Here is a 15,765-nt window from a genome sequence, read left to right on the forward strand (position 1 = left end):
GGACGTGCGAAAGACAATAAATTTATGGAAATATTGGCGGAAAATTAGAAATATATTGGCCGAATTCTTGCTTACACGATCTACAATATTGTTATCATACGGTCACGAAGTAAAAATATATTACTCCTTCAATTCAATTGACATTTCCTTAAATTAAATGCAAAAAGTACACGTTGTAGAAGAATTATTAAAGATAAAAATTAAATTTATGGGCGCGTTTAAATATTAATTGTTAAATAACGCTAAATGTAAAATTAATGAATCCCTCATTTAATCCTAGGAAATGTAGTTGGAGGAAAGTAAAATAAAGAAGCCGACTAAAATTTCCTAAACTCCGTCTATAAAAAATGGATTATAGGCGGTCAATTTAAAGTTGATAACTGTAATAAATAATTTCTTATCTTACGTGAGTCCGTTTGCTTTCTTCTCTTTTATTATATAAAGTGTTAATGGTTAGCACCGAGATCTATGTGTTAAAATGCCTTCCTCGACATCTTTGTCCTGCCTCCTTTGGTTTTCGTTCTCAACTGTAAGTAGTTCGTTTGTTTTTACTTCTGAGAATCCATTTAGATGATGGTCTATATTTATTATATTTTAGCTAGCTGTTGTGGCCGGTCTCCAGTTACCTTCTTTCTCAGCATCGTCTCTGTGGAGGTTCATCTTTCCAAGTGAGTTTCGTATTACTAACTAATTTACCAAAATGTCACTACTATTTAAAATAATATACGAATAATATACGGATCCTGTAATAGCATGCCGTGCACACCAAACTCACCTAAATCTTCTCGAGCCCTGGCTGCAAAAGTGGAGAATCAAAGTGAATGAATTGCAATCTAAATACATAGTATTCACTCTTAACAAGAAAACTCTCCCTCCTCTTTCCTTCCACAATACTTCTATACCAATTACTAACCAAATACGATATCTCGGTCTACATCTTGACAAACGACTAACTTGGAACCCCCACACGAGACTCAAACGAATTGACCTCAATCTGAGGTATAAAATGTTGAAAAGACTACGCGACAAACGTTCTAAACTGACCCTGGCGAACAAACGAACACTATGTACCGCTCTACTTGCCCCAATACGGACGTACAGAATACAGCTCTACGGAAGTGCCAAAAACTCGAACATCAACCGACTTCAAACCTTACAATCAAAAATTCTAAGAACAATAGTTAACGCTCCCTTCTACGTCTCCAATCATACTATACACTCTGATCTAAATATTCCTCTCGTTTCTGAAATAGCCCAATCTCGATACACAAAACTTCACTCAAATCTACACAATCGTTACAAACCTCTTATCCACAACCTTTCTACTACAACGCTTCCTTCAAATCCACTTCGCAGACTAAAGCGGCGGTGGCCACGCGATCATCTCAACACATAACGCCGATCTCCTAGGATGGTTGCTGTGTAAGCTTGCCAACCTGGGCGAACTAACAGCTTCCATCACTGGATGGTCGTCGTTCCATCTGCGCGTGTATTATATACGTGCATGTGTATTTGTGCTATCCTTATCTCTCATCACTTTTGCTTATTTTGCTAGATACAGTTGCAAAATAAATAAACAAATTAAATAAATAAATATATTTTTCAGGAAAATCAATAATTAATAGTTAATGATGGCGAAAACTTAGAGAGCATTGAACGTTAAGAAAAGTTTACCCAGTTAATGTTTTATTACTCTGAAACTTATAAGTGAGTCTTTTTATTCATTCCCATAGCGGACGCAAGAATTATTATTGAGTTAAAAATATAAGTTTGAGGAGATAGTTTCCTTTTAAATTTACGACAAGTTGGGTATCATTGTGATAATAATAATATCAGTATCGCAAAAAGTAAATAGAATGAAGTGCCGTAATCGATTGTGAAATATCTTGATTGCTTAACAAATATACCCCAAAATTATTAAATTCCTTAAATCTTTTGTTCTTAAACAAAACATTTAATATATTCCCAAGGGTTCTTTTACCAAAAGAGAAAATACTTACATATACTAAATATGCAGCAGGCTCAAAAGTTAAAAACATCCACTGTAGTAATTGATGTATTTCCTTCAAATATAGATTTTTGTTCTGAATTTTGATTTTTTTGTTAGTTGGCTAGTTGGACGACACTGGATCTATTGTGATGCCCAGTTAAAGCTGTTCAAATTTTTCGGCAATTAATTTTATTTTGACTGAGACATTCAAGACTGAGACATTCCAGACTGAGATATACAATATCTTAGAGAAAAAAAGCTCTATGATTGATGCTGCTTAAAGTTTCATTAAGCAGACCCAATTTCCTTTTGCCGATCAGGAAATCGCATTAACAGTCACCAACTTCTGTAGCCCACTTATTTATTTGTGTCTTTCTAAAGTTGAAACAACTTTAGAACTTTCTTTCTTCAAAATATATATTAGTGATTCGGGGTATGGAGCGTGACGCTCCTTCCCCGGGGGGGGTTTCTTAATGTTTTAAGGAGGGGGTGATGAAAAAAAAAACAATTTCTAAAAGAAATTAAATGTTTAAAAAAAAAAATATCCCAAAAAACTAAGTTCAGAATCAGAAGCACATTCTCAAAAATAATTATTACAGTGTAAAAATCATTCATTATTTTTTAGAATCACCTTCACAGAATAAACAAAAAAGTATCTCTAGTAACTAACATTAAACAATAATTATGCATCAAAAAATTAATGACTCTTGAGATGATTTTGCAGGGCAAAGCTTTTCATAAGATGGTAGTATTGGAACTACCTTTCATCTTTTTTATATAATAAAGCGGAGGTCCGTATTCTGTTTTTAAGAAAACTGCGTCATTAAATCTTATTTCTCTTAGATTAGGAGTTGGAAATGGCAATAGTATACGAAAAATTCTAATATTTACAGATAAAAAAATTTAATGAATCTCATCGTTGTAAATTTGAACAAAGCTTAAACGTAAATTATCCATTGTCCTCATTTCCTCAATCCTTCTTCAATGATCAGAATTATGCGTCTTCGTTCGCCTTGTCATTTCTAGTCTTTTTATACCTCCCTGCAAAAGACCACTGAATAAATAGAGCTATTTGTGATTGAGAAGAACTGGAGGATTTGTGACAAATATGTGGGCGTCTGTGCAGTCCTGACGGAACATAGAGTATGGTTGGATATTTCTGTGTAAGTGATATTTCTATAGATTGGTACTGTCAGGAAGCGTTTATTCTATCACCAAATTGCCGCATATAAGTATCGGGCCTTTCTCACAGCTGAATATAACAGCTAAATAAATATTTACTGCAAGTTAGGAGAGATATAATATTGGGATTATTTGAACTTTTCTGATTACTATTTCTTTCAGATTTGTATTAAGCAATTTTAGGCTGACAGTAATTTAGCTGAAAATGATTTTTTTTTTTTGTATTTCTGCATCAGTTTTTCTCAAAATATTGTTCATATATTTTTTCATAAAGCTGTTCTAATCAATAAACAGAAGTTGTTGAATTTTGTGATGAGGAACTAATTTACCAAAACCTGTCCAATCTGCACTCTGTTCAGTAAACAAATATGATGTATGGTTGTTATGAAGTTGAGAAGATTGTATGTTGTTGTATCTAGGAAGTTTTAGGGTAATTACAGTTAGGCGCGAGCGGTTCAGTGTATAAAATAGAATTACGTTAAGAAAGGGCTTAGCAAATTTGAAATTAAGAACCGTTTTGAATAAATGATTTTAATTACTAGAACTTACTTAATGGGAGAGATTTTCAATTAATATCTTAAGGTTTGCTTACATAAATTATCTCGCAGATAAATGGTGTCGATTGGTGACCTGAGGCGTGAGTACGATAATGTATAATATGAAGGATGTCTAATTTGATAAATCTCAAATAAGGATTTGACAGAATGAATCTAGTAGAATGTCTCTACTCCAATGAATCTCCGTTCTAATCTTTGTATTTACGTCGCTGATAAGGATCCTCTGAACTTCGTTGTAATTCTATTAACTGTTGTCCGCAACCAATTCTCCTTTTTACAATTTTAAAATCAAATTTGTTTTATTATAATTCATAATTCGGAGCTTTTTTTTGAAATTCTCTGCTTTTCTATCTGCTTCTGCTACTATAAAAAGATTATATTTTTAGATAGCATATCTTTTCCTAACTATTGGTTCTGGATTCCTTCAGAACCGGACAGTTTCCAGTATAGCGTTCAAAATATTCCATTTCATGCTGGTTACACCTAGAGTACAGTTGGTTCGTTGATTGGTTAAGGTGGCATTAAGAGAACTTCCATTTACCTTCAAATATTCGCCTAGAAGATTAACAGTCCAGCAGCAATGTAACAGGAAAAAAGATAACTTTTCTCAACTTCTAGTCTTTATGTAGTATGAAAGAAGATAATAATCTTGGTTTTGAAAATATCGCTAAATTTTGCTTCTATTCAGAAGATTCAAAACTATTCTGAAGTTTTGTTTTATTCGTTTAAGATCATTTTAATCGGATGGCGCTGATTGTTTACCGAGATTGTACTTAGAGACGACGCCATTTACACTTCGTTTTGAACTTTGGACTTTCCCGTATTGTTATTCTCAACGCTCTAAATCACAAATTTTCTCTAAGTACATTGAGCCATATTTAATACTTACAAAGATTAGACATTTTGTGGCCGTACATAACCCTGAAAGTAACCACACAGCAAAACCTAGCACAAGCCCTCCCCGATAACTGCTCTATAACGAAGTTTCCTGAGTAATGATGAATGGAAAATTTATAGATCCAAGCGTTCGCGAAGTTTACGGAAATATCTCAAATTAAATTTTGAGGAGAATCTAGAAAAAAATGAACCATTTTGAGAAAAGGAGTACGTACTTCCGTTCTCATTCAAGTTTTTTGAAGGTAAGGATTCTAGATTGGCGAGGAATCGGTCAAATAAAAGACAAACTCGTCTTTTTGCCAACGTTTCGACAAATATATTGCCCTCTTCAGGGCGTGGCTATATTTTCTGTAACTCAACCAACCCGCACAGCCACGCCCTGAAGAGGACAATATATTTGTCGAAACGTTGGCAAAAAGACGAGTTTGTTTTTTATTTGACCGATTCCTCGCCAATCTTGAATCCTTAGTTTAACAATTTACGGTTACGAAACCTATATATTCATATTCGTTTTTTGAAGGGTTGCAGTTAATGGTTTTCACTATGTGCCTTGCACAGGGATTTCAAAAAACTTGATAACTTTGTTATTTAGCGGAATGCATGCCAAGCTAAATAAATTGCATGCTAAAAATATTGCTTTCAGACCAAATCAGAATTGTTGGAGGAAGGCCAGCATTGAATGAAGAGTGTCCTTATCAGGCGCTTATCAGAGCATACAAAGGAGAAGTAAGTTATATCTGCGGCGGATCGATCATATCTGATCAGCATATTCTTACAGCTGCACATTGTTTACAGGGGTACGTAATGCTAAGATTAAATTTAAACTATGTAATTCTGATTTTATAATTTTTTAGAACAATAAATAGTAATTTCAAATCATCCTTTTTTTTCAGAATGGATTATATGTTAGTGCAAGTAGGGAGTCAAAGCTTAAAATATCAACCGGGAACTCCCATTTTCCAGGTATCGCCTAAAGATGTGATTTTACACAAGGACTATGACCAGTATCTTATGAAAAATGATATAGCGATAATCCCTTTGAAGTACAAGATACCCTATCTGCTAGGTATTCTTAATCCACTTTCTAGATATTAAGTTTTTACAAAAATGAATCTAAATCTCGCATCTCATAATTTGAGGTAAAAACAAACTCTTCACTAGTTGTTTGATGTAAGAAGAAAAAAAACACGCTTCTTGATTAGTAAAAAATACGCTGGCACTTTTTTAACTTAGTAGATCAAATAAGACTTTCTCACAAATGAAGTCTGAAAAACTAGTAGCACTGACGGAATGGAAGCTGGGTTTTTAAGGCAAGCTTGGAAAAGCAAGATAGAAAAATAAAAAAAGTTTAGGAAAAAAAAGAGATCAAATGAAAAAGTTAAAAAGCACTAGTTAAAAGAATTTATAAAGCACAAGGATTTAAATGAAAAAAGAGACAAGGGATGGGGAAAGCCTTAGTTTTGTTGATACTTTAAGCTTCCTGGTTTTTTTTGAAAAAGAGCTTTGATTAAAATATGAAGCTCAAAAACATTTTTGAGAAAGTCCAAGATTGTTCCGCACACTCTCTTTTACGCACTAACACAAACACAATATATAATGAACACATACCTCGTAAGGTTTCTGAATTTATCATTTTAATTAAAATATTAAAATTTGAACCAATGCCAGATAAAAAAAAAAAAAAAAAAATTGAACAAAAAACTTAATAGCTGTATGGAAGTATATTTTACAATTTATTATTAGGATAATGTTCTGAGTTCATTAGTGAGTTTACTTTTAATTTATAAAACTTACTAAAAAAATATTTGTACGTCCTCTTATTGCTCTAAGTATAGCTATCAAGTTTAATTTTCGATATCAAGTTTTCACCTTAATCCAAAAAAAAGTTATTTTTAGAAAATGGCGTGTGTGTATGTTATGTAAAAACCGCTTCAAAAACAAAAAAGCGTAACAAGCTCAAAGCCCATTATTTTGTTAGAGAAGCACCTACGGCTTGTGTGGCTAACTTAGTGGCCAAAATCATCAAACCAGAGATTAGCATCTGCAGTGCGGATTGTATGATTTTCTGTGACTTTAGTAAGCTCATTGCTAAAAGCATTCATTTTTCTTAAAGAGCTGGATTTTTTTTTTTTTTTTCAGTGAATGATATGGATGGCCACAGTTAAATGTGCAGAGATAAATTCTTGAACCGGTAGTATCTTCTAAATTCAGTAAAGAATGAATACATTTTTAATATTTCCGCGAAAATGTTCCTAACGATATGTTCGGACTTTTATAACTTTTAGCTTCATTTTGTTTGAGCCCAGGAAAAATTCGTTTTAAGGCAGTTTGGGGGAAGGAATAGATGTAAGCTACTCAAAATATGACTTTAATTAAAACCAGGGAAGGGATTAACGTATTGGATTCTCACGCGGAGGACCCTGGTTTGAATCTAGCTGCTGACTCTTAGATTTTCTCTTTCTAGGAGCTTCTTACAGCTCACTGCCCGGTGATGGACAGTAACGAGAGGATACTGTCCGGTGGCCGGCAGAGCACTAAAAGTAGCTCCGGGCGCCAATAACCTTAGATGTTGACCCGCCTTAAATTATAAAAAAAATAAATGAATAAGTAAAAAATTATAACCTTGCAAAAACAGTAAGACAAAGTGTGGGTGGTCACACGTTACACCAGATAGTCGTATCAATAGAAGAGCTGCTTGTTTACAGACTAACACGTCAAACAAAAAACTTCTTGTAAGTAACTTCTGTTAACTTAATTCATTTCTAACTTATATACACAAGTTTGTGTGGTTATCTGAAAGCTTAAATGAATTTGATTCAACAAAGAGATAAATTAAATAATTAAACAATAATTTTTTTTTTTATTTATTTAGTTACAAACAACGCATTTGGCGTTATAAGCAACAATGATAACAATAAATAACATTCACACATACCAGAGTGGAGAAGTTACCCAGAGAGGTAACACTCCCAAAACCTAAATTCTACTGACTCTTCAACAGAGAGGAGATCGAGAGGCCACTCCTCTTTTGACATGTCTGGAAGTGTAAACAATAATAAAAACAAATAAAATAACTTGTAAATATGTCTTATTGACTAGCTGTCTATTGTGCTACTTATTTTTAAATTAAAAAAATAAGTAAAAGAAAAAAGTAATATATCTACTCTCGTAAATAAAGTGCATTTCATTGCAATTTATGTTAATTATTTTTTGTTAATAAGTGATTAAAAAATAAGACAACTAAATCGCCAGACGTACTAGATCCATGCCATTTTTTTAGCTCTATTTATTCCTTTCTTTTGCATTTATATCTATGTACTTTTGATTAAAAAAGGCTTTATTATTATTATTAATCGCTGGTTTTTGTTTTAATTAATGTTAAATGAAACTTAACACTAATTTTATTGTCATGTCCATTTGTTGTTCTGTGTCCAGATTATATAAAGCCCGTTCGATTGCCTAAATTGTCTCAGAGAGAACCTGACGTATTCGATGATTACCAAGCCCGTATTTCCGGATGGGGAAAAGTCCATGACAGTGAGTAACAGTAAAAATTGTTTAAGATTAGTATAAAAGAAATTATTGAGATAAATCCACAACAGTGAAGTTAAAATTTCCCTTAATACCGAACGATTTAAAACTTCAAAAAAGATTTTTTGGAAATACACCAAATTAAGTTCCTTCTCTGTTCTACCGCACATCAGTACCTCGGAGGTATACAACACTAAGTTCATTTTTTCAAAATTTCTTTTTTTAATGTTTCTAATACAAAATTATTTCTTTTATTACACAACCATCTGTTAACGTGCGTCTTCGTTACTTATTATCCATTAATGATTTAAGCAAAATAACTCCCGTGGGCTTATAAGTAAGAAAAAAATCTTTCATTTGCCCTCCTGTAAAAAATTGAAAATGTAACATAGTGCTGTGTACCTCCGAGGTACTGATATATTAAATTCTTTTCCTCCATAAATAAATCCAGTAATTTAAAGAAATTGCAATTTAAATAGAAATTATTGTTGATTTTCCTCCCAATCTACAGATTCCAAATCTTGAATTGCACGAAAGTTTTGGAATTTTATTTTTTATGCAATTAATTTCCAAAAAGAAATTTGCTGAGTCTTCGCAATCCCCTTCTTATCTCCACTTGCACTTCCAACAGGAATATAGAGCGCCGACGAATTGTTATGCTTAAATTAAATTTGCTTACTGACCAATTAATAAAATCTTACAACACGGACCAAGCCTTTACTTCCTACCTGTATCAAACCAATATTTAAATGTTCAACTCACTCAATCAAAGATTTTGAATGACATTCGTCTAAATGTAAAAATGATGATGGCACAATTTTAGAATAATTTTACTCAAGTAATTTTTCAACCAGCTCACAAAATTTTTATAGCTTCAATACGTTTGTTGTTTTCTTGGTCAACAAACTCAACAGTTCAATATATCAAATCAATGTACTTACCCATCCTCAAATTTTTCAGCATAATTGGTAAAGAGTAGGTATTTCATCATATATTACATCCTGAATTTATAGTTTTCCTTTCCAAATACTAAACGTCGACTCACAATAAAAACTTGTAGCCTTTTCAATATGAATTAAAACGTTTTTAATCATGAATTGGACACTTTAATTTTTTAAAGTTATTATTAATGTAGAAAGCTAATAAATCAACTTAATGTTTGTCACTTATATTCAAGGTGATACCAAAGCCCAAGCAAATCTACAAACTGCCAAAGTTACTGTGATGCCTTTTTGGCAGTGTAGAATCTATTTTAGCATTATGTACTATGAACTAGATGATTCGCAAATATGCACACTCTATCAAGGCTCTGGAACTTGCAATGTAAGCATAAAATTCTCTAGAATTCCTTAAATGATTCTTAAAGTAAGATATCATTTGTAATTATTTATAAGTATAAATTATTATAAGTAATCACCTTTTCAGACGTGGCTTAACATCAACTACCAATAGGTGTCATGAAGAAGTGGAAGCACTTATTTTACCTAATTTGTAGTTAGACGTAAAGCCTGCCTGAAAAAAAAATTGGCATTACTTTAATATTTTGAATTAAATAAACACGATGTAATTGTATTTTTGGTTCATTAGAGTATGTTACTATTATTTATCAGCGAAACTTATTACACTACATGGTATAAAACAAATTTATATTTTAGGGTGACAGTGGAGGTGGACTTGTTATTGAAGAAGAAGATGGTATAGAAACTATTATAGGAATAGTATCATTTGGTACGCAGCTATGTGAAAGTGGAAGTCCAGGAGTGTATACTAATGTTGGCGCCTACCTTTCCTGGATATCCCAGCATACTGGTGTCCATCTTCGACAATAAATATTCTTATTTCTCGCTATCCAGAGAAGACAACAAATAATTCCGTTGCTATCTTCTATTAACACTACCATTGATGAGCCAATCTTTCTTTCAGTTGCTTTCACTAAAAATATATTCCAACCCAAACTGTTTCTAGGACAGTTTTCTCAACTAGTGTTGGCGGTGTTTGTGGACAAATTTTACCATGTCTTAAATTTCAAGGCGGAAAAGCATAAAAAAGATTATTATGAAAACCATCTGTTATAATTTATATTTCCTTATTTATTTTTATTTTATTTCATATTTCTTAATTATTATTATTATTATTACTTTTATTATTATCGCTAATTATTGATGATGGGAAAAAAAGTTCAAATCGTAACTCCCTTTATTTTTTGAGTAGTATCTAATGATATTATAAAAAAAGAAATACTACTGCTGATATGCAGGTTAGAGATACTAACTTTTTTTTTTCAAATGGGAATCACCCCTATTTTTTATTATGAATTCTAAAAGTTTTTTTTTTTGTGAGAAAAACTGTTTTTGAAAAATTAACATTGCTTTGGAGTTCCAAAGTTATGCATTTTTGAAAAAAAAAAAAAAAAAATACATTTGGCATTTGGCATTAAAAAACAATAATTATGGATAAAGCAAAAGGGTCTGTCCAAAGAGCAAAAACAAAAATGCAAGATGAATGTTTACACAAATGCTCTCTTGTAAATCTTCAAGAAGCTTGGGACACTGAGCTTGATGTGTATGTGCAAGAGAACTTCAGTACCCTGTATAGTGGACAACTTCACTACAGCCATCCCTGCAGAGCAATTGGTAAGCAACGTCAGTCACAACAGACGATATAAATTTTTATCAAACAATTTACTTTTTCGTATAAGCAACCTCATTTCCAAGAAATATTATAACAATCTGAACGCTAAATATGCAAAATCGTTGACTACTGATAATAAATCAATCTAGGCTACTGCCAAATTCTCAAATTTCAAACTACATCCATTTCATTTCGTCTTGACTACTCCTGGATCAAAACAGACCTAAAAATAGGCTGACCTATCTCTCATAAATTTACTACCATTTAAACTATTAAATCTTACCACCATAATCTTTAAGAATTCTTAACTTTACATCTAACCATATAGCCTAGTCAAATTAGGTAAGCAAATGGAGTAAATCTCGGAAGCAAAGATAATTATCTATTAACTACTTTTAACTTGAATAAATCTTTGTTAGACATTTTATAAGTTGGCTCAAAAGTCTCATGGAATCTCGTGTACGCTTCACCGGAAATAAGTGATGAAAGGTCACTAAAATTTGTAGTAAAGTTTTTTTTTTTTTGTAAATATCTTGTTTCCTTTGCTCTAAATGACATTTAAAGTTATTACAAAAGCTGTAGAGCATAAAATTCTGGTTCTTACAATTTTTCATACAAACAACCGTTCTTGAGATAGAGCGCGAAGAGTGGGAGGCACTTAACCTTATGAATATTAATGTTAGGTCAACTGTGTAATTCAGTACATAATAAGTTACATAAAGTTACAAAATATTAAAATTATTAAGGAACCTTAGTTATTATTAATCTTACTAATAATAAGTAATATTTATGGATATTATTCATAAATAAAATGTCATTTTGATGGTATTAAGTAAAATTACATTAAAATCTAGCTGTACCCGGTCACGCTTTGTTGTGGCTGTCTGGTTAAATGGAACTATTCTGGACGATGTAAGAACTAAGGCTATTCATTTTGGGATCGAATTGCTGAGAGAATCAATCTAATCAGGAACGTTTTACTAGTTATTCCGGCGATCTAAGAAGATGATTTCTCTAACCCCGGTGTTGACACTTTGCATTATTTGATCGTAAATGCCTTTTTTCTCAAGCGTTAGCTTAGGAATACTTAATTGTACATACGACAAAAGATAACTCTTTTTGTAATTTTTGTAATTTGTTTCACGAGTCAATTATACATCGAACGAAGCAGCAGCAGATAAATTCGGCGATGGCATTCCAGATTGATAGAGAACTTAGTTTATGATTTCGAACCACAAATTTTCATTTAATAACAACGCTTCATTGTAGATTTCAACTGTGGAATCCATGCTAATATTGGCATTTTCCTTACGTATTCGACGGAAAATAACTTCAGCCACGTGCGATTTATATTTCTCCTACAACTCTGTTGCAGATGAAGGAGAGCAGGCGGTCAATATGATTGCAAACAATGCACGAATTTGATTTGGATGTAGATTTTCCCTTTTTTTTTATCTCTACATACAAAACCAACCGACCTGAATATACACTTGTCCTAAAAAATACAATGTTCAAAACAGAAATTAAGGAAATTCCAACAAAACTAATCAAGATTTTATATTTTTTGCTTATTTTATGAACTACTACATCCAAAAATAGCCGACCAAATGTGTATAATATACGCTTGTCCTAAAAATAAAATGATCGAAACAGAAATTGAGGAAATTCTATCAAATTTAATGATAATTTTGTATTTTCCTTTTTTTTCTAATCCTCTACTTGCGAGACTAGCCGGCCTATGGTGTATACATTGTACACATTGTCACAAACTGAATTATTTTATTACAATGCAAGCTTGTCCAGATTCTCACTTGTTGGAAAACGTTGGACCGGGCTTATAAGAAAGAAGCATTCATCTTGATTGATATGCACGGAGTACAGTCTGCCTATCGTTGTCTCTTTAAATATGACAGGTTGTCCGTCGACTCGCTCTCCTCGTTTGCAATACGTAGACACAGATCCGAATGCAGCAGTGCTTGTTTTCATAAACGCGTCATTTTGACATAACGTGAAGAAAACAGTTAATGTAGCCGATGGATTCAGGGTCATTTTCTTTGCTCATTGAAATCTATGAACATTCGGTTTAACAATGCAATCGGAAACATTAAAATGGATTCGTAAAATATTTAGTACAGCGTGTGTAGTTTTTATGTCTGACAGTGTTTTTACCTGTCACTCGTGTGACAGTTATATAATAGGTATATAAAAACACGTCCTTATTCGAATGCAACGTTGTGTACAAATTTCAAAGCAATCGGTGCGTACCTACTGAATTACACGGTTGATCTAACGTCAACTATTCATACGTCTAAGCGCCTCCCACTCTTCGTACTCTATTTCAAGTACGGTTGATGGTATGGAAAATTGCAAGAACCAAATTTGTAGAGAATTTTAAGTTCCACAACTTTTGTAATAACTTTAAATGCCATTTATGGAAAGGAAACAAGATATTTACAGAAAAACCGTTGACCTCTGATTTCAGGTGACGCGTACACGATATTCTATGAGACTTTTGAGCCAACTCATAAAATTCCAAAATAAAGATTTATACAAGTTTATATTTTCTTCCATTCCGACGTTAAATCCTGATTTGACTGGGTTAATATGTAACCATATCAAAACACAAGCGTACTTCTTACAGAACTGTCTATCTTCTCCCATCCTAGAATTTTTTTTTAGAGACTCTTCCTCCACATCAGTTTGGCTTGCGGTCCTCACTCGACAATTCAGTTGGCTCATCGCGTATATATTCTTAAACGGGAGTTAATGTCTAATTCCTATTGTCCTGGCTAAAAGCTATTCATTTTTATGAATATTTAGTGAATATAAAATTGTATTCTAAGTCCTATAATAATTTTCCAATTGTGGTTAATAAGTCCAAAAAAGGAATTAAATAAAAACAAGAACTTTTCTTAATATTTAAATGCATTTTAAACATTAATTTTGTTTTGTTTACATTTTTTTGTTACTTCTTAAAAATAAAAACAAAGCATTGTTTATAGAAGAGGCATCTTCTGCACTCGTACTCCTCTTGTTTTTTTTAAAAATACTTTTTTGTAAGGGCACCTTTTCGATTAAAAATGTTTTCGAAAAACTGACAAGAACTAACTTAGTGAGTACAGTCATTGTATCACCAGAGAGAAACGTGACTAAAGTGATATAGATTACTTTATTTAATGAATTCTTTCAAAAAGATTTCACATTTAATTTGCGCATTGTTGTAATATTTACAGCATTTTTACTTACTTACCAACCTCCCATAAAACTTTTTTAATGTTAAAATTTTTAAAATAATATCTGAATCAAACTAGTACTAGAGATTATCGTGGAAAAGAAAGAATATTATTAATTTAATTATGTATTTATGTAATTATTAACAATCAAGTTAGTATTATTTGATATTTTACAAATTATTAATATAATTATAAAAAAGATGTACACGCATGGCTGGCTCATTTTGTAATTTAAATAAAATATAAACAAAATTGTTATTTTATAAAGTAGGCGTATTAATAGAATCTGCACATCCATTTTTTACCACTTTTTGTTTCAAAGTATTGTATTTAAGGAAATATATAAAACCGATTTATTATAAATTAATAATCTTGATTGGATAATAAACATAATTGTAGCAAATAAGATTATTTACATACAAATGCATTTTGTGTAACAAAATCCTAGTCAACATAAAATTAAAAAAAAAAAAAACATTAATAAAAAGGATTAAAAAGAAAAAAATAATTTTAAACTTGATTTGCTATCACAATTTTAAAATTAATATAGTTGTATGTTTGCAGATTACCATATTTTAAATAGAACAAAATTTAAAAAAAAAGAAAAGAAATTTAGCTAAGGCACACCTTTTATTCTGTAACGAGAATGGATTAAAATTACTCCAAAATGCTTCATTCATCAAATCGACTGGCTAAATAAGTACCTATAAAAGATACAATAGCATCATAATGAACAGTAAAAATTAAAATTAAATAAAAAATATAGCGAATAAAACATGCATACAAAATTTGAATCATTTGCACACACACTATTCATTACACAGTATCACTTTATTTAATAAGGCACTATGACCAACACATCACAATGTTACATTTAGAGCTATATCCTACAATAATGAACAATGTAGAACACTTAACTCAGAGAAAGAGCTATATATTCTATTAAACAAAATTAGAATAAATATTTACCACATTTATTTTGTTTTAAAAACAATATATAAAAATATATATATAAATATTTAAAAATTTACAGATATATATATATTTTAATTTTTTTGGTCAGCAAGTTGTAGTAGCGGTCGGTGAATCCCACTTGCGTTTGTGCTGATCTGAACCAAAGCCTTCATCATAATTTCCTTTTGAGATAAAAAGCTGTTTGTAGTGTGGGAGGCAATACAGATGGTCATTGTTTAGGGTATAAGAATCCATTCTATAGCAAACAATAAAATCAAAATTTAAAATTAAATTGTCATTAGCATATGAATTAGGTAAGTTAAAGTCGGCCGGGGCAAATGAAAAGAATCTTAGAATTACTATCTAAGGCTGTAGGGCATCATCCCTTTAAGCGGAGCCACTGATTTGTCATTTATTTTAACATAATAAAAACGGAACAAATAAATTCCATGAAAACAAGTAAACAAAAACAGCAACCTTTCTTTCTGAGGTTATACTCTCTTCCGTTCAAATCTTTTCTAAATCAGTTTTTCAGAAAAGTGTATCAAATAAATATGATGGACATAGCCACAATGATGACCTATAAGATCATAAGGCATAGTCACTTACATCACAATTTATATTTAAATTAATCTACAAAAACAAAAATTAACTATATTCTACTAAAGTAAATATAACATCCTCTATTTTGCAGTCCTATTTTACAAAAATCTTAAATTCGGTCACTAGTTGACGTTTTAAGACGATTCTCATTAATATCTCAATTGACTGTAACTACTGTTCAAGGCTC

The 15,765-nt window shown here is 31.6% G+C and overlaps 2 protein-coding genes and 1 long non-coding RNA gene across 38 annotated transcripts in view; 1 reads left to right on the top strand and 2 right to left on the bottom strand.

The window, feature by feature from the left end:
- Positions 1-394: 394 nt before the first annotated feature.
- On the top strand, positions 395-14,529 carry LOC141450542 (chymotrypsin-1-like). The gene is made up of 7 exons (XM_074121148.1): positions 395-529; positions 599-668; positions 5,270-5,423; positions 5,520-5,692; positions 8,062-8,163; positions 9,335-9,480; positions 9,813-14,529. Exons 1-7 carry the CDS (start codon positions 479-481, stop codon positions 9,984-9,986), a joined length of 870 nt encoding a protein of 289 aa, XP_073977249.1. The 5' UTR covers positions 395-478; the 3' UTR covers positions 9,987-14,529.
- LOC141450545 (uncharacterized) lies at positions 2,330-9,690 on the bottom strand. The gene is made up of 5 exons (XR_012456165.1): positions 9,575-9,690; positions 9,099-9,218; positions 7,562-7,663; positions 7,249-7,426; positions 2,330-3,031 (listed from the first exon to the last, which is right to left on the bottom strand). It is a non-coding gene; the product is annotated as an uncharacterized lncRNA (long non-coding RNA).
- The window catches only part of LOC141450533 (uncharacterized), a 248,211-nt gene continuing 246,689 nt past the window's right edge, over positions 14,244-15,765 (bottom strand). For all 36 annotated transcript variants that reach the window (XM_074121108.1, XM_074121092.1, XM_074121084.1 and 33 more), the window contains one exon: positions 14,244-15,231. In XM_074121108.1, coding sequence (XP_073977209.1) covers positions 15,081-15,231 — 151 coding nt within the window. In that variant the 3' untranslated portion in view covers positions 14,244-15,080. The remainder of the gene's footprint in view (positions 15,232-15,765) is intronic.

Source organism: Rhodnius prolixus, unplaced genomic scaffold, assembly GCF_049639745.1.
Source record: "Rhodnius prolixus isolate KJV_2025 unplaced genomic scaffold, Rpr scaffold_2, whole genome shotgun sequence".
Classification (NCBI taxonomy): Eukaryota; Metazoa; Arthropoda; class Insecta; order Hemiptera; family Reduviidae; genus Rhodnius; species Rhodnius prolixus.